A 26939-nucleotide genomic window follows, 5' to 3' on the forward strand; every position below is an offset into this window, starting at 1 on the left:
AGGAAATTTGTCCACATAACAACCAAACAACACGAAAAAACCCAAACATAATTCAAATCAGTATGCAAACATACATCGTGGAGAAATGTACCTTTTCCTTTTTTCTTTCTATTTCTTATTCTTGTCTTCCTGCTTCTCTGGTGATTATTGTGCTTCTTTCTGCGTCTCCTCCTCCTGTCACTACGACCAGCCTTCAAAGATGCTTCTTTGGAAGTACTGCCAAATCGTATTCTTGGTTGTGTACTCTTATCACTTGCAAGTGAGCGAGCTGTTCCTGTGCTTGTCATTGATTTTCTAAAAAAGAATAACTAAGAAGTATATTCAGTGTCTTTCCATAAACTGCTTCTATAATTATGTGATATTTAAGGAATATTTTTAAATTTGTGTGTAAATAATATGAAAGTTTGTATCATTGTAAAATTAGCCTTGCATGGAACATATACATAAGAGAAATTAACTGATCACACTTTCTCACAGGACACCTGCAATCTAAGTCTTCACACAGAGTGCAGTGTTTCAAAGAAATAAAAGTTTATATGAATATGAGCTGGTACCAACAATATTTGCAGAGACAAACTTTCTCATAAATACTGTCATACAGGTTATTGTTGCAAGCAGTGGGGCTGTATTATAAGAGTGATTCCAAAGTAAAATAACATTGCTGAGGTCAGGGATTACAGACAGCAGCTGACGCATGTCAAATGAACAGATGGTTAAACAGAGCATGTTGGGGGAAATATAAATGATTAAACACTAGAAAAATATTTTCAGACTTGAAACAAATGTAAGAATGCAGGAATATGTTTATCTACACAACAAATACAGATTCCATTTTGTTTTACTTTCACTTCAACCCACAGATAAGAACAGGAAATAAGAATTTAAAAAGACAAAGAGTCTGAAAGAGTCAGCTTCTAGCCAAACCTTTGCTTCAAGTTTTTTGAATAAATAGAGGGATAATGGAATGGCATTGCTATCACAGCAGCAATGCTATTTGGTTGTGCTGACTGATAACTGACAGTCAGTCAAAAATACAGATCAAAACTTTAGTGGTTCCATGACTTTGATGGCACTGCTATTTATACCTCTCACAGAAAGGAAAAAATATAGTGTGGTCAGGTCTTTTTCTTTCAAGCAAATGATTTAAAAGTCAATGTCACATTACTTTTTAACATGGTCAAAACTGGATTTTTTTTATGGTTACATACAAGTTGCCACTCATCGTCCAAAACATTAAAAATGCTCCATACCCTCAAGCATAAGCACCCCCTCCCCCTCCCACTACAAACTATTGTACGGCATCCTTGTACAATGAACTTTGACTTCCAGTACTAAATGAATTTATTAATAAATATCTGAATGATGAAAATGTTCTGGAAATTGTTGAGTGCATATGAATGGCAGTCAACAACATGGCTCTAGGTACACACTAGTCATCACTGTGACTGTCAGCCTTGTATCAACTACATCCTGGAAACCTAACACACAACTCGATGCCACACCTTATCTCAGGAACATATCTTTGAATCTTGTGAGACCTGTCTATATAATTTTATTCCAGACCTTAAATGGTATCAAAGTGTCAAAGCATGAAAATTACCACACAAAAATACTCCCAAGAACTATTCTTGTAGTAACACTGTTCACGTTTACGTCGCACTTCACTTAGCGTCGACCGGGACTGTGTCCTAGGCATGCCCGATGTTAACTGACTGGGCACGGCCCGTGCTTCCGGAGTTGTTGTTGTTGTTGTTGTTGTCATGCCGGCAGAGGTCGCGTACGAATTCTCGCGTGCCCTCTGGTGGACGGGACTCTACTTGCGGCAACTACCGTCCGTGACGCGCCGTGCCAATGTGCGCCTCCCGCGATCTTTCTGGTGGCTACTACAATTCTCACAGGTAAGCTGATGTCCTTTTGCTTGAACTGATGCCCTTTTGCTCTTATGATCAATGTAAGAGAGAGTCAGCAAAGATCTTACTAGATTTTCTGTCCCTGAACTGAAATTAAGAAATGTTGAAAAACAAAATTCTAATTTCTTTCTGTTAATTTATTTATCTTTCCATCTTTCTGTCTATAGTCCAACATCATGAAACAGATAGATTGCTGTCTAACATATAGAAGGAGCAGTGAGTCACAGACAGGCCCAGTGAAAAAGAATGCTGGGTATATTCATGTATCGGCCTAAGTCCTTCATCAGACACACTTTCACACAAGCACATCTCACATACACATGGCCACTGTTATCTCTGGACACTAAAACCCAACTACAACTGCGGCTGCATCTATTGTAAGCAGCAGTCTTTGCTAGGATGGTTAGTATGGGTACAGAAGAGGCATGGGAAGGGAAGGGATAGCAGTGTGTGGGTGGGGGGAATATGCTAGTGATGTCTACAGGAAAATGGAGGGTTGTCGTGGGAACAGGATACAGCTGCTAGGTGCAGCGTTGAGTGGCTGTACTGGGGAGCAGGTAAAGAAGGAGGGGGGGGGGGGGGGCAGGTAGGTGGGCAAAGGAGAGAATAGAGAAGTCGAAAAGAGGAAAAGACTATACAGGTACATTGATGGGTAGGAGGCATGTGTAGTAGTACTGGAGCGGGAGCAAGAAAGGGGACAGGGAGGTGGAAGACAGGGGAACCTACCAATCACCTCCCCTATTCTGCCCCCCCAGTTTCACCGCAGTACTACACACGCTTTCTTATGCACCAATTGATGCACCTTCTTAATCCTCCTACCCCCCCCCCCCCCCCCCATCCCCAGCCCCAAGCATAGCCTCTTGATGCCACACCTTACTGCCCTAAACTGTACACACTACATCCCTACATGCTCACACAGGCAGCATTAGCATCTTCCCCCGCCTCCAACCTCCTAGCCCTCACCTTCACTGAACAAGGTGGCGCAGTGGTTAGCATACTGGGCTTACATTAGGGAGGACGGCAGTTCATACTTGTGTCTGGGCATCCTGATTTAGGTTTCCTGTGAATCCCTTAAATCGCTTCAGGAAAATGCCGGGATGGCTTCTTTGAAAGGGCTCAGCCGACTTCCTTCCCAATTATTCCCTAATCTGATGGGACTGATGACCTTGCTGCTTGGTGCCCCCCCTCCCCCTTGAATCAACCAACCCACCAATCAACCCTTATCTTCCCCATGCCAAGTCTCTTCTGTAGCTTCACTACCCACAGAGGAAAAGACTTATGCTTACCTCAGACTCAGTCACAGTCAGTCCTTAGTGCCTGGAGCTGACAGTGGCCATGAGAGTGTGTTATGCTTGTGTGAATGTGTGTGAGTCTTTTTATGTCTGATGAAGGACTTACTCCAATAGCTGAATATATCTAGTATTAACTTTTATTGTGCCTGTCTTTTATTCATTGCTTCCTCCATGTGGTAACAATCTATAGTTTTCATATTGTTGTTATTCCATCCTGAATTTTCCATTGTCAATTCTGCCCATCTTCCAATAGAAAACTGCATACATGAGGCAAATACAAATTGAGATATGCTTGGTTCAGTCATAATATGTAATCTATTGCTGTAAAAATGGATTCTTCTGGTGTTATATATTTGAATTCCAGATAACTGACGTGTTGACTGATAAACTTTATTATATCAACTTTCAACTGATTTCCAATGGGAAATTTTGCAGGCTGTGATCACTTAGAGCCTACTATGGGACATACCAATGGGTGCCCTTTCTTGGTGGAATCAGCGTGTTGCACCTCCTGTACCCAAGACAATGTTTTGGATGCTTTGATCATTTCTATTTTGCTATTCAATATGATTTCTGTACTCTGTAAGCCTCACCTTTATTTTTATAAACCAGGATGAAGTATCGCAAACACTTTAGAGCTAATTTAGAAGCTTTTGGACAGTGCGCAGTGTGAATTTGTTTCAAGATAAGGATAATGAAATGTAAAGGGTGATTATAATTAGAGTTCACCTTTCAAACCACTGTAGAAATTGGACCACTGGTCAGAATGACATCAAATTGCAACAGAATATTATTGGAGAAGGGGGAAAATGTATGGCAAAAAGAAAAATAAATAGTCACAAAATGTAGCAATAGATGGTGCTGTATGTGTCATAATTCAATAGTGGTTGACTACAAATGACAAATGAATCATACAACAATGCCTAAGTTGTACGTTTGACGTTAAACAAACTGTGCTACTCAGTGTGCGTGGGTGTACAGGTGTGATACTGTTACTTACGTAAGCTCATCCACCACAGCAAGGTCATATTACATTGGATGAGAAAAATTGGTTTTTAATTGTCCTGACACCAAAAACTGCATAAAAAGTATCAATGAGATTGGTTTTTAATTGTCCTGAGACCAAAAACCGCACAAAATGCCTGAATCAAAATCAAACTGGATTATCAGTTACCATGTAACTGGCGAAAAACATGTTCAGTATGCTGTCCACTATTTCTGCAACAAGTTGAAATCGAGAAACAGCATGTTCCATAATTGATCGAAGTGTTTTCGGGGGCACATTCAGAAGGTGATGTGCAATGCGTGCTGTCAATGCAGCTAAGTTTCCAATCAGAACACTGAACACAACATCTTTCAGATAGCCCCACAGCCAGATGTCACACAGATTAAACTCAGGTGATCAGGATGGCCAGGCTGTAGGGAAATGGCGGCTGATAATGCTGCCATTTTCAGAAATCACATGCATTAAGATCAGGTGATCAGGATGGCCAGGCTGTAGGGAAATGGTGGCTGATAATTCTACCATTTTCGAAATGGCACTTCAGCAGCTGCTTAACTGGTTTTGCAATGTGCAGAGATGCACCATCTTGCATAAAAATGATCCCATCCACACATTCATGCTGTTGGAGAGCTGGAATGATGAGGTCGTGCAAAAGACACTCATAGCACTTACCAGTGATGGTGCAGCGAACAGGACGAGAAGCACCTGTCTCTTCGAAGAAATGTGGCCCTTTGGTAAATGATGCTGTAAACACACACCACACAGTGACCTTTCCAGGATGAAGTGGTACTGGTTGATTTGCGTCTGGATTTTCTGTTGCCCATATTCGAAAATTCTGCTTATTGACATATCCTGTCAGTTGAAAGTAGGCTTCGTCTGCCCACAAAACCTTCCATGGTCAATCATTGTCCACTTCCATGAGAGCAAGAAATTGTAAAGCAAAGGTCTCTCTTGCTGGCAGGTCAACAGGAAGCAACTCATGCACATAAGTAATTTTGAATGGTTAGCAAAGAAGGATGTTTAGTAGGATTTTACGCACCATGCTCACGGGTATGTCCAATGTTCGGGCAATTCTCTGTGCACTACACATTTGCACACCATCACTTGTATCCCCTGCATTGTTGTGGTCACTTCTTCCCCTGACATTGAATCAGTTTGTTTCTTCCCTCTACCAAGTGGCACACCAAGAGAACCTGTCTTTTTGAATTTCCAAATCATTTTCTCCACACCCATGGCAGTCATAGGACCAATGCCTTTTTTCAAACCCTTCAGTGTCCGGAACTTCAGCAGAGCAATGTGTGCACAGTCACCATTCTTGTAATACAGCTTTAATAGCAGGGCACGATCCTACATTGAGACAGTCATGGTGAATGTCACAGACGCGAAATGCGGAAAAGCCATGTACCTGGCATGTGCATGACAGGTGTTTTCATTTACGTATTCTGACACATACAGTGCCATCTATTGATCACTTTTCACACTATTATTTTTCCATACATTTTCCCCCTTCTCCAATAATATTCCATTGCAATTTGATGTCATTCTGACCAGTGGTGTTATTTCTACAGCGTTTTGAAAGTTTAAATATAGTCACCCTGTACATTACAGTCCAGCTCATCGTAAGAGTCTCTAATTCTGTGGTGGTATTATTGTGCTGTACTTTTTCCAGAGGACTACCTAGATGACATAACCTGGAGGATGTTGTCCAAAAATTGCTGCCATGTTTGTGCAGCATTGCAGAGCCATAAAGTCATGAATGCACTCTAAAACAGGCCAGAAGGTGTGATTGTGGCTGTTTTCTCAATGTGACTGGGATTTGTGTGTAGGCTTTAGTACAATCTATCTTACTGAAACTATTAGCTCTCATGATGGTGTAATTGTAGGTATGCAGGAGTGGGACAGATGAGCGGTCAGGGATAATGCAGGCACTGAGTTTATGATAATCGCCACAAGGGTGTCAGGAACTATCCTTCTTGGGGGTGAGATGAAGATCTCAAACCCAGGGGCCTAGATTACATACTCATCTACTCCAGGGACCCTATTGAAAGCTGGAGTGATCCTCAGCCCAACAAAGTGCTTTTTTGGGGTGAGTGAGGTCGAATTCCTCAGACACTTAGCTTCTGCCATCAGCTCCTGCCCCCTCCCCAAGATCATAGAGGCAGTAATGTATTTTGCACGCCATACTACCTTCAAAGGCCTCCAGTATTTCATCGCCATGGTCAACTTTTCCTGTTGCCATCTTAAGGATGCAAGTCCCACCCAAGAGCCCCTTACTACAGCACTCTGTGGCGATAAAAACAAAGGCACAGCACACTGCCATAGGCATGTATACCCCTTAGGAACATAGGAGGGAACTTAAATCATTCCATCAGCACACATACTCCTGCCACACTTACTGTATACTGGAATCCACAATTCAAGGTATTGCATCTAACTCATTCTGCAATCTGAAAATGGCTGTATGAGGAAAAGAGAGAGATAAGGTCAGTGATATTATTTCAGCACTCTTATGTAAAGGTTTGCATCTGTCTTGACTACAAAACAGCACTGGCATTGCTACCATTCCAAGGAATCAGCATAGTTTTCTCATGAATGGTAAGAAAACTAAAAATTGTGACAGGTAATCATTGCTAAAGTCACAGTATTTCCCATCATGCTCAGAAGTGTTAAATCTTCAGTTTAGTAGAGTCACAGCCTATCATTGCAGGAAATTTGTGAGAATTCTGTAATGGATAAAAAGCCTGTACACCAGATTTCAGAATGGGGCAAGTGCCCCCCAGTTCCGACCCTGTGTGGACATCTATGAAACCCATGTTGATTCCAACAAAGATTTTGTCTCCAAACAGTTCATAAAATGCGTGCATAGAAATTAAATGAAATGATCAGTTGGCATTGATGGCCAGGAGACCCCAGCTGGGGAAATTCAGCTGCCAAGTTGGAAGTCTTCTCAGTTGGTGCCATAATGGGTGACTCGCATGTCAATGATGATGAGAACAACACAAGAAACAGTCCATGAGCAGAGAAAATTTCTGACCTGGCTTGGAGCCGGCCGGAGTGGCCTAACGGTTCTAGGTGCTTCGGTCTGGAACCGCGCGACTGCTACGGTTGCAGGTTTGAATCCTGTCTCGGGCATGGATGTGTGTGATGTCCTTAGGTTAGTTAGGTTTAAGTAGTTCTAAGTTCTAGGGGACTGATGTCCTCAGCTGTTAAGTCCCATAGTGCTCAGAGCCATTTGAACCATTTGAACCTGGCTTGGAATCAATCCTGGCTTGCTGTATGGCAGTCAGATGCACTAATCACTCTGCTAAGGAGGTGGACTTGCACAGAAATATTCTATAATGTTATAATTAATAGATATCAGTAATACTGGCCTATAGTCATGGGCATGTCTGATTACCTTTTGTGATCGACATGCAATGGCATTTATATGCATACTAGAGGCTATTTTCTTTCTATAGTTTATAGTTATTTGCACCATTGCTTCTGTTTGTTCAGTCTGCCACTTAAGGTCTCCTAAATGTTGTAGCTTACAACTTTCCAAGTGGTTTAATACAGTCACACCTTGGCAAGTGCTCATAGTACAGTTACGCAATTGTCAATCATATGATATTGCATTGGCAGGGATGATTCCTTTCTGCTGCAACGTACTATCTGTAGAAATCCCATAACAGTCTGCCAGCTTCCATCTTAAATTTTTAGAGCAATTCTGTTGGGTGGCTGGTACGGCCTGTAGTGTATTTGTTGGGCTATAATCTAAGAATGGTGTTGGGTCCTTTGGTGGCTCTTAACATTTAAAACCTGCACTTTGTCTGTCCAACTGTTACAATCTATCTCAGCTGATACCTTCATGATGCATTAAATCTCTTGCACGCTTCATTTTGATTCACAGTCTGATATCCTTGACATTTTACATTACACTCCTCACTGAATTTTCATGTGTAATAATGCAGATGTTGCACTTGGTCCTAAGTTTCTGTGTGTAATTTCCACAGTTGCATTTGTGCCCTTCTGAATTATTTTGGATAATCTCAAACAGATTACAAATATCCCCATCGTATTTCATGAGTGTTTTGCTTTGCCAGATGGTGCTACATGGTGTTATACAGGGTGATTTTTTCCAGTGTTCAAACTTTAGGGATTGATCGATGAGAGGATACAGAAAAAAACAGGTCTAATGAACTTATGTCTAGAAATGCATGGTTTCCATGCTAGAGACCATTTATTCAATCACACCTTGTTGCAGAGACCATAACTGCAGCCACAGTTACTGTCTGCAGTTTCCTCCTAGAGGGTACTGTTCCTCATACATCTTGCCCTAGTGCCCTCTCCTGCCATAGTAATAGGTAACATTGTGTCTGATTCACTTCCCTTGCTGACTCACCTTGCAGTGGATGTGATACAGTGTTGTACACAATGGTTTCGTACTTGAATCTAGAGCTTGTCAACATGGTGTTTACTTACGGAAAGGCAAATTGGCAACATGCGGCAGGCAGCATTGTTTCAGGAAGGATATATCCAAAATGTTTGGATACCAGCCTTGGAGGAAAATGTGGTTAACACTGTGGAAGGCAACCTTGTGTCAGTACTAGGCAACTGGTCCTCCAGTGCAGGGTATGCCAGGTGACTGCGTGGAACATTCTACATGACAATTGTTACTACCCTTATCACTTACAGCATGTGCAGGGCTTACTACTGAACTACTGACAGACTTTCCACATCGGGTGCAGTTTTGTCACTGGTTCCCCACCAGACAATTATGATTCCGGGATTTGTGTCATCCATACTACTCACAGATGAGGCCACCTTTACACAGAGTGGTATTTTCAACTTTCATAACAGTCATCTGTGGGATAGTATGCAGAACCCCCTGGGCATGGCGACAGTGAATCATCAGCATTGGTGCAGCTGGAATGTGTGGGCTGTGATAATTTGACCACACTTTGGGACCGGTGTTCCTTCCACATCACCTAACATGCCAAAACTATCAGTGTTTCTTGCAGATGATTTTGCCTTTCCTGCTGGAAGAAGTTTCATTGACGATTCAAAGGGTTATGTGGCTGCTACATGATGGTATTCCAGCCCACTTCACCATTAACATCTGGTCACATCTCAATTGTGTCTTCTCTGGTCAATGAATCATATGTGGGGATCCAGTTGCATGACCTGCTCATTCACTGGATCTCAACCCTTGTGATATTTTGTTATGTGGCCATCTCAAAAGTATCATGTGTGCAGAGTCCATTTCAGATATGGAGACACTAGAGTAACATATTCATGCCGCCTTTGACACTCTTCATATGCGGCCTTGTTGATGTGAACATGTGAGACAGAACATGCTACAGTGCTTACATGCATGTATTGAGGCACATGGAAACCATTTTCAGCACATACTGTAACTGTGGCTACAAGGTACAGCGCGTATTAGACTACAGTCTCTGTAATAATGTATGATTGAATAAATGGTCACCAGCATGGAAACCATGCATTTCTGGATATAAGCTCATTAGACCTTTTTTGTTCCATATCCTCTCATCAATCAATCCCTAGAATTTGTACATGGTGGAAAAAGTGATTTTGTGTTTGAAAGTGGCATATTGTGCACAGTAGTTCCAATTACAATGAGTGCTATTAACATAGTGCTGTATGCACTACATCAAAATGTGATGCATTCACTATGAGGAGCCACTTTTCTATAGTCCCTATGCACTGGATCTTGTCGATTTGTTGGAGCTTACAAACTGTTGTCTGAATCTGGCTAATGATATTATGTTCTCAAATGCTTAGCAAGACTAAGGGCATCTGATATTATAATATGATATTGTACTCTAATGTATGCGTGACAGTTTCTGTATCTTGCTGCATTATTAATCTCACTATTATGTATTTCACTAGAAGACTGTGAAATATGAGAATACACCAATTACTATGATTTGAAATTGGTAAGGACTCTACGACACCCATGTCATGTAACTCAAAGACGTGTTCTGGTAGTTTTGTTGGTTTGAACAACATATTTCCTTTAGATTTCATTATTTTCTGTAATTAAAACATTAAAATATTGGAATATGTTTTAAATATAACTTTTATTCCATGCTGACTGATTTTGAATATCTTATATTCACATTATTCCACAATTACTTTCAATCAGGGTCTCATGGTACTACTTTATTATTTCAGCTTTCTGCTCATTGCTGAGGGGGTAACTTTGCAGGCTGTGATATGCTTATAACCTACTTTGGTGCATGTGAATGGATGTACTTCCTTGGTGGTATCAGCTTGTTGCACTTGCCATACCCAAGACAAGGTGTTTGTTACTTAATTACTCTTTCAGGTTTCGTATGCAATATGAGTATTATACTCAGCTCACTCCAACATTATGTCCTTAAACTAAGTTGAGGTGTCACAGAAACTCTGGGGCCATTTTAGGGGGTTCTGGATAGTGCACAGCATTTTGACAGTGCACATTATATTTTTTTATATATAGCTAATAGGAAATACTTTATGGCTCAGCTCACCAAAAATAGCTATAATTCTATGGCACAAAAATTGTGCTGTGCTTTGTTCAGAGTTCTAGAAGCATAGGTTGTAGACAGATATTCTCATAGCTCAACTTGGCTGCTTATTGCTGACATGTAGTTTGCATTTTATTTTTAATTGTTTTTCATAATGATAACAAAAAGTTAACTGAAATATGGGCAAACAAGTATAGTCTCATTAGCTTCTTTCTCTCTCTCTCTCTCTCTCTTTGATTGTATGAACTGTGATATTCTCATGCAGCTTAAAATATTATCAAATAGTTCACACACAACATATTCAGGGGCTTTATTTTATTTGCATGAAAGAAATCATATTGATCACAAATAAATAGAAACCTGTAATCTAAAGCAATCACATTTGGTATACCAAAGGGTTCTAATTTGGCTCTTTTGTTGTTTCTGATAGATAAAAATGACATTCCATTTGTATTTTAAAAAGATGCAAATTGAGGGCTAATGCTCACCACATGGTATTTTTGATAAAGCTACATGTGCCCCCCTGAGCTGTCCTAAATGGCAAGCTCCTCATGGAGCTTAGCATTTATTTGCTGGGTACGGGCCTGGCAAACCCACTTTTCTGAGTTGGTGACTGGTAAGCATCACCAGTTCTCTGTAGTCATAGGATCTGGGCATGCTTCAGTGATCACTTTGGGGAACATCGTGGAACACTGTGTGTCACAGGGAGTGGTGATCTTGACTTAACTGTCCAGACCATGAAGATGCTAATAACACCTACAAAAACCCCTCAATATCAAAGTGTGGTGCACACTGTGCAGGTACATGGCTATTGAAGCGGAACAGTCATTAGTGGGGAATATCAGGTGAAAGTGCCACAAATCAATTGCATAAGGCCTACTCAAGCAAGGAGAGCTCTGTCTGGGTGGATGCTTACTTCCCTAGCTGCTTGTGGGACTTACATGAAGCCTAAATCACTTTTTTTACTACCATTGCTTCAGCTGCTCCACTGGGCAGTATTAAGACCCCAATTCCAATAAGACCTCATGTACCTAGTCCCCCTGTGATGTCTGTGAATGTAAGAAAAAGCAGTTATAAAAATTGCTACATCCTGTGGTAGATATTGTATTTATTATAGTTAAACATGTAGGGTGTTTCTCTGAAAAACTGTTTCCTTTCTATATCCATGAAGTTATAAGGGATTTGCAGGGAAACTTAAATCTGTCAAGACAATACACACTGGTACACTCCTGATTAAGATACTGAAGGCTACCTAAGTGAAGAAGTTGTTAACTGCTAATCAAGTTGGAGAATTCACAATGAACAGTGAGCTGCATGCTGGGCTAAATTGTTCTAAAGGAGTTGTAACATTCTGGGATATTATGGATAGAGATACCAAAGAACATTAACTTGAATGGAAAAGTGAATGTGTCACTGAAGTACAGAATTTTATGAAAAGCACTGATAGTGAGCTACGTCAGTGTCATTTTTTCCAATCTACCAAAATTGCCAGAGTATATTGCAGCAGGCTTCCTATGTCTTAAAGTTAGGCTCTATGTACCTAATCCAATGGACTGCTTTAAGTGTAATCACTTTGGTCACATCACCATGGGTTGTAATGGTAAGCTCCACTGTCCACAAGTTGGTTATTCAGTGTTTGGCCTCACCCATTTGTGCCAATTGCTCCCAAGCTTGTACAGATTGGAGTTAGGAAAACTCTGATTTTGGAGAAGAGAAGACTCTACAGGATATTAAAGTCACCCAAGACACCTCCTGTTCTGACACACAGAAGGCATATGTGGCCACACAGCCACCAAGTTTCATGACATCATTTGCTACAAGCATTGAAGCAGTCTGTCCAGAAGACTAGTGTTCACATCCAGACTTTGACAGCTGAGCAGAGCACATCAACATGCATCTGTGAGTCAGCTGCAAGACTGCACAGCTACTCCAACAACCAAGCTTTTATACAACTGAAATAATGGTGGCTGCAAAAACTGATGTTGGAAAGTATAGCAGACTCTCATGGCAAGTAGTAGACGAGACCTAGCAGAATGTTTTATGTTGAAACAGCCTTGCCATCATCCCCAAAATCAAAACTGGTGACAAAAACAAACAGGCCAAAATGATCAGGTCCAAAGCCATCAGACCATGTGAGCTTGGTTCAGTCTGACACAACAGACAATGACTGCATTATTGACAGTATGGACATTGACATCCGCTGAGGGAACCAGTAGGTCCCCCCTCTGCAGCAGTCTCCCCACCATAAAGAAACAACAGGGGGAAAGACAGGAAACATCTCTGTTAAGATGGCTTCCATACTTCAGTGGAAGTTGAATGGGTTCGGAACAAATGTGGAGGAACTACATCTATCAGCTCTGGGTAAACCAATGTGTTTCTCTTTCTACAGTATAAATTTTAAATTTTCTGACCTCCCTGAGCTACGTGATTACATTCTCCATAAAAAATATGACGTTAATGGCCTCATCCTTTAGGAGGTGAGGCAATTTTCTTAAACAACGCCTACCATTCCTTGCTTCTCTCCCTCACAACCAGCCTGCAAGCAGCCACTGTATCACTGCTTGTGATTCATTAGCTAACAATATGTTTACTCTACCTATCCCCAAATGAGGTGCTAGATGAAGATGGTCTCCATGACCTTCTCACTCAACTCCACCATTCGTTCTTACTCTGTGACAATTTTAATGTATACAGTGTGCTTTGTGGCTCTGCAACCATGTGTCTTGAGGGTACAGCAATTGAGAAGCTTCTCATGACCTCATGTGTGCTCTTGTTGAGCATGGGGTAGAGCATGAACTTCAGTACTTCAATAGGGTCATTCACTGATACCGACCTGTTGGTATGCTCTCCTACCCTTGCACATGCTGCTCAATGAGAAGTGGTTGATGACTTTTACTCACTTTTACACTTCCAGATCTGGATTAACCTGTCAGACAGGGTGATGACCAACAGAAAACTGCCACAATGAGTGCTCAGTAGCACAGAGTGGACACTTCGCAGTCAACTTGCTGTGTTTGAACTGCATGATGGCATCCAGGAATGGGTGTATCATATTATGCCACTGAAGTATCCATTTTGCAATCTTCAGGCCAGCTGGGAAGCCAGCCCATCTCTTGATGAATTGATAAATGCTGCTTTGCATTTAGGATGATGCAAGCAGCTCTATGCAGATTCAGGTGCTGACCAGCAGCAGAGAAACTGTCTTTCAGGTTGTGAGGGCAAAATGTCACCAAATTGGTAGGGAGTGCAAAAAAGAGATCACAGCAACAGTTGCAGACCACCACAGACCATTCCACTAAAAGTAGTCATATGGGAGACCCTCAGGAAGGTTTCTGGCAGAGGAGACGTGCCTAGTGGCTGGTATAATGGGAAATGGACATCCCCAGACCAACTCATAAGACACTGTGTAGACTATAGTGACCTATTTTGCTGCAGTTACTGCCACTGCCAGTCAGGATTCAGCCTTCCAACACTACAGAGTGGCTGTTGAGAGGGGCAGTTGGGACTTCAGATCCACCATTGATGAAGAATATAACTGCCCCTTCTCCACATCTGAGCTGGATTCTGCAGTGTCTGCAGCTCATGACATGTCACATGGTCATGATAGGGTCCATTATAAAACTTCCTGGCGGATAAAACTGTGTGCCGGACCAAGACTCGAACTCGGAACCTTTGCCTTTCGCGGATAAGTGCTCTACCAACTGAGCTACCCAAGCACAACTCAAGCCCCATCCTCACAGCTTTAATTCCACCAGTACCTCATCTCCTACCTTCCAGGGTCCATTATAGTATGTTATAGCACCTCACAGGGTGTCTTCTGTTCCTCTTTGAGCCTTGCGACAGCAACTTGTCAGTTGCAACTGACACTTTGAGGGTTGGACAAATGGGCAGTTAAAAGAGGTTTTATTTCCTCCACCAAGAAGTCTGTGAACATTCTTTTTAACTGTCCATGTTCTGTTTTAAATTTTACTGAGTTGCAGATGTGGGATAGTGTTTCTCCTTTTAAAGACATGTGGAGGTTCCTGGGCCTCACATTTAATTCTCAATTTACATGGTTGCCACATCTCAGGGACCTGAAAAGATGGTCCCTAAAAGCACTCACTATTTTAAAATGTCATAGCCACAATTAATGGGAAGCTGACTGCACTTGCCTCCTTCAGATTTACAAGGTCTTCACATGATTTCAGCTTGACTACAGGTGCACTGTATATGGGTCTGGATGACTTTCTTATTTTAAAATGCTGGATGTGGTGCACCATGAAGGAATTTAGCTGGTGACCTAGGGCCTTTTGAACCAGTCCCATACCGAGCCTCTGCGCTGAGTCTAGTGAGCCACCACTGCACATCACGTGATTACTTCTCATGGTGCAACAGTCCTATAAAACACTGTCCACACCATACACAGCTAAGGTGCACCCCATACTATTACTTTACCATCAATAGAAAGACTTTTCCATGAAACTTCCTGGCAGACTAAAACTATGTGCCAGACCGAGACTCGAACTTGGGACCTTTGCCTTTTGCAGGCAAGTGCTCTGCCATCTGAACTACTCAAGCATGACTCACAGCCTGTCATCACAGATTTAATTCTGCAAGTACATCGTCTCCTACCTTCCAAACTTCACATGAGCTCTCCTGCAGACTTTACAGAACTAGCACTCCTTGAAGAAATGATATTACAGAGACATGGCTTAGCTGCAGGCTGGGGGATGTTCTCAGAATGAAATGTTCACTCTGCAGTTGAGTGTGGACTGATATGAAACTTCCTGGTAGATTAAAATTGTGTGCCCAACCAAGATTCAAACTCAGGACCTTTGCCTTTTGTGGGCAAGTGCTCTACTATCTGAGCTACCAAAGTATGCATGAGAACCTGTCCCCACAGTTTTAATTCGACCAGTACTTTGTCTCCTACCTTTCAAAGTTCACACAGTTTTAATCTGCCATGAAGTTTTATACTAGTGTATACTCCAATGCAGAGTGAAAATTTCATTCTGGAAACATCCTCTAGGCTGTGGCTAAGCCATGTCTTCACAATATCCTTTCATCCAGGAGTGCTGGTTCTGCAAGGTCTGTAGGAGAGCTTCTGTGCAGTTTGGAAGGTAGGAGACAAGGTACTGGCAGGATTAAAGCTGTAAGGATGGGTCATGAGTTGTGCTTGGGTAGCTCAGATGGTAGAGCACGTGTCTGCAAAAGGCAAAGGTCCTGAGCTCGAGTCTCAGTTTTAATCTACCAGGAAGTTTCATATCAACACACTCTCCTGCAGAGTGAAATTTTCATTCTGGAGGCTTTTCCATAATCAACAATGAGCAATGAGGACCTATGGGATCCAGGTGAAGGATTGCCTTTTAGAGACTGATGTGGCTGGTCTGAAAGTCTTACACCAGAGTTGGGGCAGATCTCCAGCTTGGGTTTTACAGAGATCCAGTATTATTTCAGAGTTGATGAATTATAATAAGGATTGTGCTCTAGATTTTTTGTTTCAATCTATATTTTTTTAACACATTAGATAGGCATCACAGTTTTAAAGTTGTGTACAGCAATGGCTCCAAACAGGGGGTCTCCCCAAGCTAGTCAGTAATGTTCCCTTACTGTGACTTCAGGATTTGTCTTCACTATCACCCGTATTTACTGCAGGCCTCTATACTATCCAGAAGGCACTGGGCAGATGAGGCATCTTCAGGGCAAACAGTTTCTCACCGGTTACAATTCCCTTAGTACCCTACAATCATTGTAGAACATGTATCCAGAAAACAAAATAGTCCAGCTCATATATGGCCAACTGTACTTCCTTCAACAGCAAAGGAAGCAGGTGTCATTCCGCTAGGTACCAGTGCATGTGGGAATTCAGGGAAATGAACTGGCAGACCAAGCCACCAAGGAGACTTGCAGGGTACATGACATGACATAACATGATATTCCCCTGCAGGTTGTCATTTTGTTGGTGAATGGGAGGATCATGCATTTGTGGGAGGATTAGTAGCTGGAGGAGTATCCAGCTGTGCTGTTCCTCCTGCTGCTCACTCCGGCAGGATGAAGTCATCCAGACTGACCTCCAAATTGGACACTGTCCCTTCATATATGTCTTCCTACTCCAGTAAGAGGACTCCTTGTCTCTGGTGCCTGTGGCATGCTAGCCACATTATGCCACATTTTAACTAGATACATTTTATACTGTAATAAATAGGCAGAGGCAGATTTAGGTGGGAATCTACCCTCCTTTTTGTTGATGAAAAGATAATTATAGTGAAGGTTTTAAGGTTTTATTGTGTGTCAGGCCTCCAGGTAAAGCTTTTAAGTTGGTGATTTTTAGTGTGTTGCAAAGTGGCTGGTCCATCCTTTCTATTCTGGAGATCATCTATCTGCTGCTGTGATAATTTTAATTGTTTTTCATCACTTTTTCTTTTTAATGTATGTTTTAGTCCTGACACAATACATAATTTTTGTATTTCTACATGTATATACACATGTTTTGCTGCATGTAATATTTTTAATTGTAGCTTCTTCTTCTGCTTATCCATTAATGGATGTTGGCGACCACAGGTTGCATATTTCTTCTGTGAACTGCAGTATGTAATAGCTGGTCTACACTTCATAGTCCTGTCCACTGCTTTATATTGTCCAACCATGATGTTCTTCTTTGCCTTTGTATCCTTTCCCCTTCAATCTTCCCTTCTATTATTAGCTGCAGAAGCATATATTTGGTGTTCCATACTATATGTCCTAGGTATGCAGTTTTTCTTCTTTCAAGCACTGTCAACATTTCTCGCTGCTTGTTCATTCATTCCAGTACTTTGGTGTGGGTTATTCTTGTAGTCCGCATTATTTTAAGCATTCTGCAATAAATCCACATTTCAAAGGCCTCTAACTTCTTCGTTGATGTCATATTTAATGTCCATCCTTCAGAGCCATATAGAAGCATGGACCAGATGTAGCACTTTACAAATCAGACTCTAACGTTTAGGTCTAGGTCTGTGCTTATAAGAATAATCCTAAATTTTATGAAGGCATTTCGGGTGTTCTCTATGTGACATTTTATTTCCAAGTCTGTTTGCCAGTCTTTACAAAGCCATGATCTGAGGTATTTAAACTTTTTGACTCTTTTTATTACAGACCCTTGAAATGGTAGATTTGCATTTTTAAATGAGTCAGATTCTTGTGGGACAATTATCAAATTAGTCTTTTTTATGTTAATATTCAGACCTAGAGTACTGATGTAATCTCCTACTATGTTGACAAGTTGCTGAAGATCATCTAAATTATCAGCTATCAATACTGTGTTATCAGCATAGTGGATGTTGTTGATATACACTCTGTTAACCTTTATGCCTTTTTCTACATCATCAAGTGCCTCCTGAAAAATACTCTCAGAGTGTAAGTTCAATAACAGGGGTGACAGTATGCATCCTTGTCAGACTCCTCTACATATATTGACAAAATCTGTGACTTCATTATCAAATTTAACCTGTGCTGTCTGATTCCAATACAAATTCTCTATACAACAGATATCTTTCTCATCTATATCAATTCTTTTGAGAATTTCCATGAGTTTATGATGTTGTAAGCTATTGAATGCTTTTTCGTAGCCAGTAAAACAGAGGCCTACATTTTTACCCTGATCATAGCAGTTTTGTACTATAACTTACAGTGTGACTATTGCTTCTCTTGTACCTAAACCTCTCCTAAATCCAAACTGTGTCTCACTAATGAATTTCTCACATTTGTCGTATAGCCTTTCATGGATGAATCTCAGAAATATTTTCACAGAATGGCTCATAAGACTAACGAGTCTGTGATCTTCACATCTTCTCACATTCCTCTTCTTTGATAAGGGAATGAAAGTTGATAATAGCCACTCGGCAGGGTAATGGCCAGTGTTGTAAATTTTGTTAAATAGTTTCTGTAAGACTTTGATACCTTCCTCATCAAGGAGTTTCATAAGTTCAATTGGAATTTCATCAGGCCCTGTGGTTTTGTTGGTTTTTGAGTATTTGATGCCTTTCTCAATTTCTTCTTTCATAACTGGAGGTCCTGTTAAATAGTTGTTCCTAGAAAATTCAACATTCGGTCTATCATCTGAAAAGGGGTCCTTATGTAGTCTTCCCATATCTCTTCTTCTCAATGGTATCTAGAACTATTTTATTATTTTTGTTGTTTAATAAGGAGATTTTTTTCTTCTATGTACACCAGTAGTTTTTTTTAACTTTTTATGTAAGTTAAAGTCATCATGTGAAGCTTGCAAGCTTTCAGTTTCTTCACATTCATGTTGTAGCTATTCATTTTTTGCTGCTCTAATCTTTGATCTTATGAGTTTATGGATAATATTGTACTTAGTTTGATCTAACTGGGCTTTATACATTTGCCATTCATACATCAATGAAAGAATCTCATCAGTCATCCATTTCTGTTTTCTATTTTTCTCTAGCAGTGGTTACCATAATTCTGTAAATTGTATTTTATCAAGACACATCTCATAACATTTTCATACAGGCACCAATGACATTACTGTCATGTGCCCACACCACCTATTATCATCATCATCATCATCATCATGTTTGTAAGAAGATGAAAAGTGTCATTTCTACTGATGATGCAAGTACATGAATACAGAATAGTACTACCCCATCAGTGAAAAGTCAGATGATTAAGATGAATGTTGACAATTATAGGTTATTTAAGAGTGAAGAAATTGGTTTATTTTGCTTATTTACATTAACTAATGCATTAGGAGACAATATTTACAGCATGGAACAGTATGATATCAGAATTATTACTGGTGCATACACTATTAGACTCTTCACATGGGGCACTTTCACAACTATTTTATACTACACATAAGTTATTAATTAATGATTCTTCTAGTTTTCCCAGCTGCCTATTGTTTTTGGATGTCCTAGTTTGATGTAAGGAGGATGGGTTTTTCAGGAACTGCATGTACCACACTGATTTGTAGTTGCAGGCAGCCAGCTGCCAAATTTATCACAATCTATGAGTGTTCTTACAATTTTATTTCAAATGTCCATGCAGTGTCTGATGTTTACAGCCTGCAGGATGAACTGGTACTGTACACCTGGAGGAGATATTCAGGAAAATTTTATACAATGAACATCAGATTAAGAAAGCTCTGAAGGTCAAAATACAAGACCAACGAAAGTAAGAGGAAGAGGAAAGAGATGTAAACTCTATGGTCTTTCTTCCGTATGTGGGAAATGCATCTTCAAAAATTGTTGGAATCATGAAGAAGCATAAATTGGATGTGATCTTCCACCCATTATCCAAGACAACAGTTTTCTGAGATCCGCAAAAGATGATCTGATTTTATTAATGGTAAATATCTATGAAAATGCTTGTCACTATGATGAACATTGTTTAGGACAAACCACAAATACTAGACACAGATGGTGCATTGAATGCTGACAGCACACTTGCCTTCTACAGTCCAGCAAATCTGTAGTGACTGAACATGGTATTTCCACTGGGCATTCCACAGATTATGCAAGTGTCAAGGTTTCAGTCACAGTCTCATCCTATAGGGATTCAGTGGTCGTGGAAACTGTGGCTATACAAGAAGCAGAGAACCTGCTCAGTCAAGATAAAGGCCTCCATCTCGACAATTAATGGAAACTCTCATATCTTGTCTGCACTCCAAGAGGAATTTTTGTTCTGAATCTTTGCTGCCTGACATTCCAGTAACTATCATTTTAATAACTAATTCCTGAACTAATAAGTACTGATCATGTGCTGACTTGGCACTTGCAAAATGATTATCTTCAAGGTATATGTTTTATCTACGGCTATTGGACCTGATCTGATACAAGTACAATTTGACACAGAGTATATGAAGAAACTTGCTTCTCTTCTGGCAGCAGTAGACTCATAAAATACCTAGATTAATATTATTATATGAAAAATAAAAAAATAAAAAGATATTACTTGGTGGCCCTTAAACATCAATTGATTTAGTATTGTTCCACTCTGTGATTGGTCTGTAGTGTGAAGTGATTTAAAAACTCCTTTCTCACTCATAAATATTGCTCCTTCTTGTGCCAGTGTGTTCCTTAACTAGCGGGCTTATACCTTGCTATCTTGTTGGTTTTTGCACACACATCTTACTTTTAACCTGTTCCATCCCCACACTACTTTTTTCCCTCAGGAAATGGGAATTATACAGTCAAGATTTTAGGACAACTGCTCTTGGTTAATATGATACTTGGGATCCTTCTTTTTTCCACACTAGTTTTTCCCACAGATTAATTGATGTTTGAGGGACACCAAGTCATATCTTTTTATTTTTCGATTTGGTATATAACATTATGCTGTCTAGGTATTTTATGAGTATTCCTTGCAAGTTCTTTGCTAACTGTTATTCACTTAGTAATTTTTTGGCTGTTGGTTTCACCTCAGGCTGCATTTTTTGATGTTGTGACAACTAATTCAGATAATGCTTTATTTGTTTGTGCTTCTGATTTTGTATATTTTCCATTGTTTGGTCTTTTGTAATGTTTGGCATGTTCTTTTATAACTCTGTGATGTCAAAATAGTTTCGATACCAACCAGTATGTTTACATATTCTGCTTTGTTGTGTGTTATGTGCAACTTTCATTAATGCTGCAAACTGCATTTTGTTGGTTTTAAGGACTTTTATTATTGTGCTTCATTTTCTGTGATGTGAACTGTAGTATATCTTCATACACACTACATGTATACTCGTTTTTGACAAGCAGGGCCTGAAGGTGGCATTAATGAGATGCAGAAACTGATTGTCTAAATGAAATAACTTCTGAAAATATATGGCTGATTGGTGACTTTCCTTTGGCAAATATCTGACCAGCCTTGTCCCATATCCATGACGGGTCAACAGAGATACAATCAGAAGGGTGGAGGAGTGGACTGTAGCTACTAGCCTCGCTTTTCTATAAAACAAAATAAATGTGTGTGTGTGTGTGTGTGTGTGTGTGTGTGTGTGTGTGTGTGTGTGTGTGTGTGAGAGAGAGAGAGAGAGAGAGAGAGAGATTTGGGGGGGGGGGGGGGGAGTGAGAGAGAGAGATGGGGCGAGAGAGATAGAGATAGAGATAGAGATAGAGAGAGAGAGAGAGAGAGAGAGAGGGAAGAGGGCGAGGGTGTGTGTGTGTGTGGGGGGGGGGGGGGGGAGGGGCCATTTTAACTATTCTAACCAGTGATTTTTCTGGGTTTTATATGTGTTTCGGAGTGGTTGTACTTAAATACCTAAGACACCACAAGACAAGACCCTTGAAGTTACTGAAATCCCAGCTTGATTATGGGTGAGCAGTTTATGGATCCAAAAGACCTAAATATCTCAATATTATTGATGCTTATGATTATGAAGGGATTAGGCTGGTCACTGGTGCCTACAGGACCAGTCTCATATCCAGCCTCTGCACTGAGGTTGAGTAGTCACTGTCTGTCAGTAGCTTCCCATTGTGAGCCACACATACAGATTTCTTGCTGTTCCAACATTTGTTCTGCCACTGTATCAATTTTTATAAACCATCTGTGTGTGATGAGCTCAAGTGGAAAGCACACAAAGCATTACTAAATGGCATTTGTTGTGAGATAAACATAATTCCCAATGCAGTGTTTTAGTCGACAGCCATCATAGTTACTGTAAAGACCCAAAACCCTACTTTAGATTTATTGAACTAAAGGAGACTTGGTAGGTTTAGAATTTTTGTAATTCTACATTTTATAAAATTTTAAATGAGCATCACAAGATGGGCCCAAGTAGGGTAACTATCTTGTCTGTTCTGTCATTTCACCTAACCACAATCTGAAGACTTTTTTAGCACATGAATTTACCATATCTGATGTTAAATGCAGCCATGAATGCAATGGAGTAGATGAGACATACTTATACAGAAAAATTCTTCATCGCCTCCAAATTGTTGAGTGCTCTTTACTATACACAGCACAGTAGCCATCAGATAAAATACTGCAAGATATTGAAGACATCTTTCTCTGACTACAAAAGCTGAGAAAGGTGTGTTGTTCTGAAGGTTACTATGGTTCACAGGAAATCACAGAAATGAATTGGCAGATGTAACAAACAAGGAAGCATGCAGTGATAAACCAGTAATTCAGTGTGTTGTTGTTCTGCATGTTATCAAATCTTTGTTAAGGTAAAATGGCATGAGCCAGTGGTAAGAAAATTGCGAGATTGACAAACAATGACGTGTTTTTAATTCCATCAACTAATCGTAGTATACTTTGTTCCAGGCATTCATATAAAATAAGCCCCTTGTAGTTCATTTACAGATAGGATACAGCCTATTGTACACAACTTCCTGTTCCAACGAGAGGAAGTTAAAATGGGTGATGTATGCAGTACAGAAATTTCAGTACACCACATCGTAATAAATGATATTCTATACTGAAAAAAAAGGACTGTTTTAGGAGTTTGAAGAGACACATGTGGTACAATTTTTAAGGTTTTTGGAGTTCTGTTCTGCTTCATGAGCTATCTTTTGCTTTCTTTGTTACTACAGCCAGGTTTGCAGCATGTTTTAAAAAATGAGTATGTTTACAGATTGAGTGACAGTGGGACTACACTGATGTATAGGAGTGAAAATGGAATATTAGGGAGAGCCATTGAAGTTGAGGTTGTATGTTACACTTCTAAAAGTTTTATATGCTTTAAATGTATTTGGTTCAAACACACAAAAATCTCAAATACCTACTTTTGATCTCCACACTGCTCCATCAGTTGTTTTTTGTATGATTTCATTTCCCAACAGTTTAAAGCATGTGAAAGTGATATATCATTAATCTTTATTGACAGCCAGTCTCTCTTCAGGAGGACAGAATGTGAAATGCATGATGGTGCAAACACAGCACTGTAACAAAAGGTCAAAAGAAAAGTCATCAAATCACATACTCACACATCTTAAAAACCAACATAAATATCAAGTACAATAATGAAAATGCACTTTATTTCATAACAAAAGGTCTCTCAGCTTGCAGAGAAAAAGAGAAAGAGAGAGCCTGATACACACTTGGAAACAGAAGGCTTGAGCTTCATGTACTGTAGGAGAAGTATTGCTTGAATTCTGCAGCATCAAGTGAATTCGTCTGTAGCTGTAGCATTAGGCAGGCATTTTTTTTCCTTAGTTATATTTCCTTAACAGTTTGTCTACAGCCTCAAAAGAACAGTAATACAGACCACTCAGTCTTTTGATATGGGTAACAGCTCAGGCACACTGTTCACTGCTGACCAATGAGCTGCACCATGATGTCACTTTCATTTTGTATAGCCATCCATATTCAAATACAGAGATATGTAAACAGGCAGAATAAGGTGTTGCAGTTGGCAATGCCTATATAAGACAAGTGCTACAATGATAGGTTATCAAGATTTAAGTCAGTCTGAATGTGGTGATATAGTCAGCATATGAGTGATGGGACACAGCATCTCCAAGGTAGCGATGAAGTGGGGATTCTCCTGCGTGACCATTTCATGAATATACCATTAATATCAGGAATCTGGTAAAACATAAAATCTCTGACATTGCTGCAGCCAGAAAAAGATCCTACAAGAATGGGACCAATGACAACTGAAGAGAATCATTCAATGTGACAGAAGTGCAACCCTTTCACAAATTGCTGCAGATTTCAACACTGGGCCATCAATGGCTTAAATCCTACTTATCCAACAAAGAGCAAACAGTTAGCATTTCTTCAAATGGTGCATATTATTTTTCTGATTGGAAAAAAATATCTCAGGGAGTTCCACAAGGCTCCATATTCGGCCCAGTCCTATTTCTCTTTTATGTTAATGACATACCATTAAATATCAGCTCCACACCAGTTCTGTTCACAGATGATACTTCTGTCTTAGCTGAACATCAGGATTCCCAAAACTGTGATCAGTCCCCTCAGTACCTCCGAAACTTGGTTTCAGCTAAGTGGATTGAATCTAAACATATCTAAGACTCATGTGATGCAATTCAAAACCAAACAGTGAAAATTTGAGCAGATTAAGATTGTACACAACAATGAAGGTATAGAAGAAGTTGACTCAGTCTAATTCTTAGGTTTAAATGTAGATAAAAATTTGAACTGACAGGCACACATTGAATATCTGACAAACAAACTGAGCAGCTTTGCGTTTGCAATGCAAATATTATCAACTGCAACTGACATGGGCACATAAAAAGTAGCATATACAAGCTACTTCGAATCCATTATTAGGTATGGTATTGTTTTTAGGGGTAACTCAACAAACATAGTACAGATACTAAAAGTATGGAAAAAACCATATGAAATATGTGCACTGTAAATCACAAAAAACCATGTCAACCATTATTTAGAAAACTTAAAATATTATCTCTGCCATCCTTATACATATATCAGATTATTATACTTTTGTACACCAGACATGAATTATATGAGGGAAACCATTTTGTCCATTCACATGACACTAGAAACAAAGACAATTTTATGCACCCCACCCACCACCTCAGACTGTATGCCCAGGGACCTCAATACATGGGAATGAAAATTTGTAATAAATTAAAAGGGAACAAGTTGATGCAGATGAATTTATGTTCACTTAAAAGAAAGCTATATGAGGTACTGACACCGAAGTGTAATTACTCAGTGGATGAATTCATGCAGGACAAACTGGAAATTTGAACTGGATACAATGTGTTATACATTTCAAGAAATATCCTTATAGTTTTATTATTTATTAGAGTGCTATTATTTATTAATGTAAAAATCATCGTAACTGTTTTATACATTTTTGACATGTCTCCTGTATGCAAACCAAATAGATTGCAAATGTGCGTCATGAGACGAATAAAACACAATTCACAATTCAACAAGTGTCAGAGAGTGAACCATTCAACAAAACATCATTGATATGGGCTTTCAGAGCCAAAGGCCCACTCATGTACCCTTCGTGACTGCATGACACAAAGATTTACACCTCACCTGGGCCTTTCAACACTGACATTGGACTGTTGATGGCTGGAAACATGTTGCCTGGCTGGATGAGTCTCGTTTCAAATTGTATCAAGCAGATGGACGTGTATGGGTATGGAGAAAATCTCACGAATCCATGGACCTTGCATGTCAGCAGGGGATTGTTCAAGCTGGTAGAGGCTCTGTAATGGTGTGGGGCATGTGCAGTTGGAGTGATATGGGACCCCTGATATATCTAGATGCAACTCTAATAGGCAACACATATGTAAGCATCCAGTCTGATCACCTGCATCCATTGATGTCCATTGTGCATTCCGACAGAGTTGGGCAATTCCAGCAGGACAATGCGACACCCCACACATCCAGAATTGGTACAGAATGGCTCCAGGAACACTCTTATGATTTTAAACACTTCCACTGGCCACCAAACACCCCAGACATGAACATTATTGAGCATATCTGGGATGCCTTGGAATGTGCTGTTCAGAAGAGATCTCCGCCCCTTGTACTCTTACGGATCTTAGGGGCAGCCCCTCATGATTCATGGTGTCAATTGCCTCCCACATTACTTCAGACATTAGTCAAGTCCATACCATGTCATGATGCGGCACTTCTGTGTACTCATAGGGGCCCTACATGATATTAGGCAGGTGTACCAGTTTCTTTGGCTCTTCAGTGTATAAAATGTGCCAAATTCAAAATTTACTTAGACATTGTAAGTATACAAAGCCTTAATTTGTCTTTTATGCTGCCAAGAATATGTCTTGTTATTACAAAAGGAAACAAAATTCTACAATCAGGCCCTGAAGACCATGTGATAGTTGACTGACCACTGTATCAACCTCAGTCCTTCACCAATGAATGGAATATGGAGAGGCATGGGGACAACACAACATACACATGGCTATTGTCAATGTTCTGACCTCAGAGCTGCTAGCTTTCAATCAGGTGGCTCCTCAGCTGTCATCACAATGTTGAGTGCACCTGTCCAGTGCTCCCACCAAGGAAAAATGCCTGGTGGTATTGTAAATCGAACCTGGAACCTCACATGAGGGTTTGTCACATTGACCACTTGGCTATGGAGGCAGACTTTATTATTGAAGACTTTGTATATTTCTTAGCCAGAGGCAAGACAATTCTTGTGAAGTGTGCATCACGTTAGGGGCACATTATTCTGTTCTCTTACTCCAGTAATGGAGCAGCTTCTTAGTTCTCTCACTGCTTACTTAATATCTATTCTTGTTTTCTATCCGAATGTGTTGATTAACCAGGATCTTGATTAATT

At 40.2% G+C, this 26939-nt stretch overlaps 1 protein-coding gene across 1 annotated transcript in view; it reads right to left on the minus strand.

Annotated features, from left to right (window-relative positions):
- LOC126470787 (palmitoleoyl-protein carboxylesterase NOTUM) overlaps positions 1 to 26939 on the minus strand; it is a 338465-nt gene that overhangs the window by 24445 nt on the left and 287081 nt on the right. Inside the window, exons 11-12 of the mRNA XM_050098797.1 lie at positions 23410 to 23565; positions 92 to 294 (exon numbers count right to left, since the gene is read on the minus strand). Coding sequence (XP_049954754.1) covers positions 92 to 294; positions 23410 to 23565 — 359 coding nt within the window. The remainder of the gene's footprint in view (positions 1 to 91; positions 295 to 23409; positions 23566 to 26939) is intronic.

This window comes from Schistocerca serialis, chromosome 3 (genome assembly GCF_023864345.2).
Source record: "Schistocerca serialis cubense isolate TAMUIC-IGC-003099 chromosome 3, iqSchSeri2.2, whole genome shotgun sequence".
NCBI lineage: Eukaryota > Metazoa > Arthropoda > Insecta > Orthoptera > Acrididae > Schistocerca > Schistocerca serialis.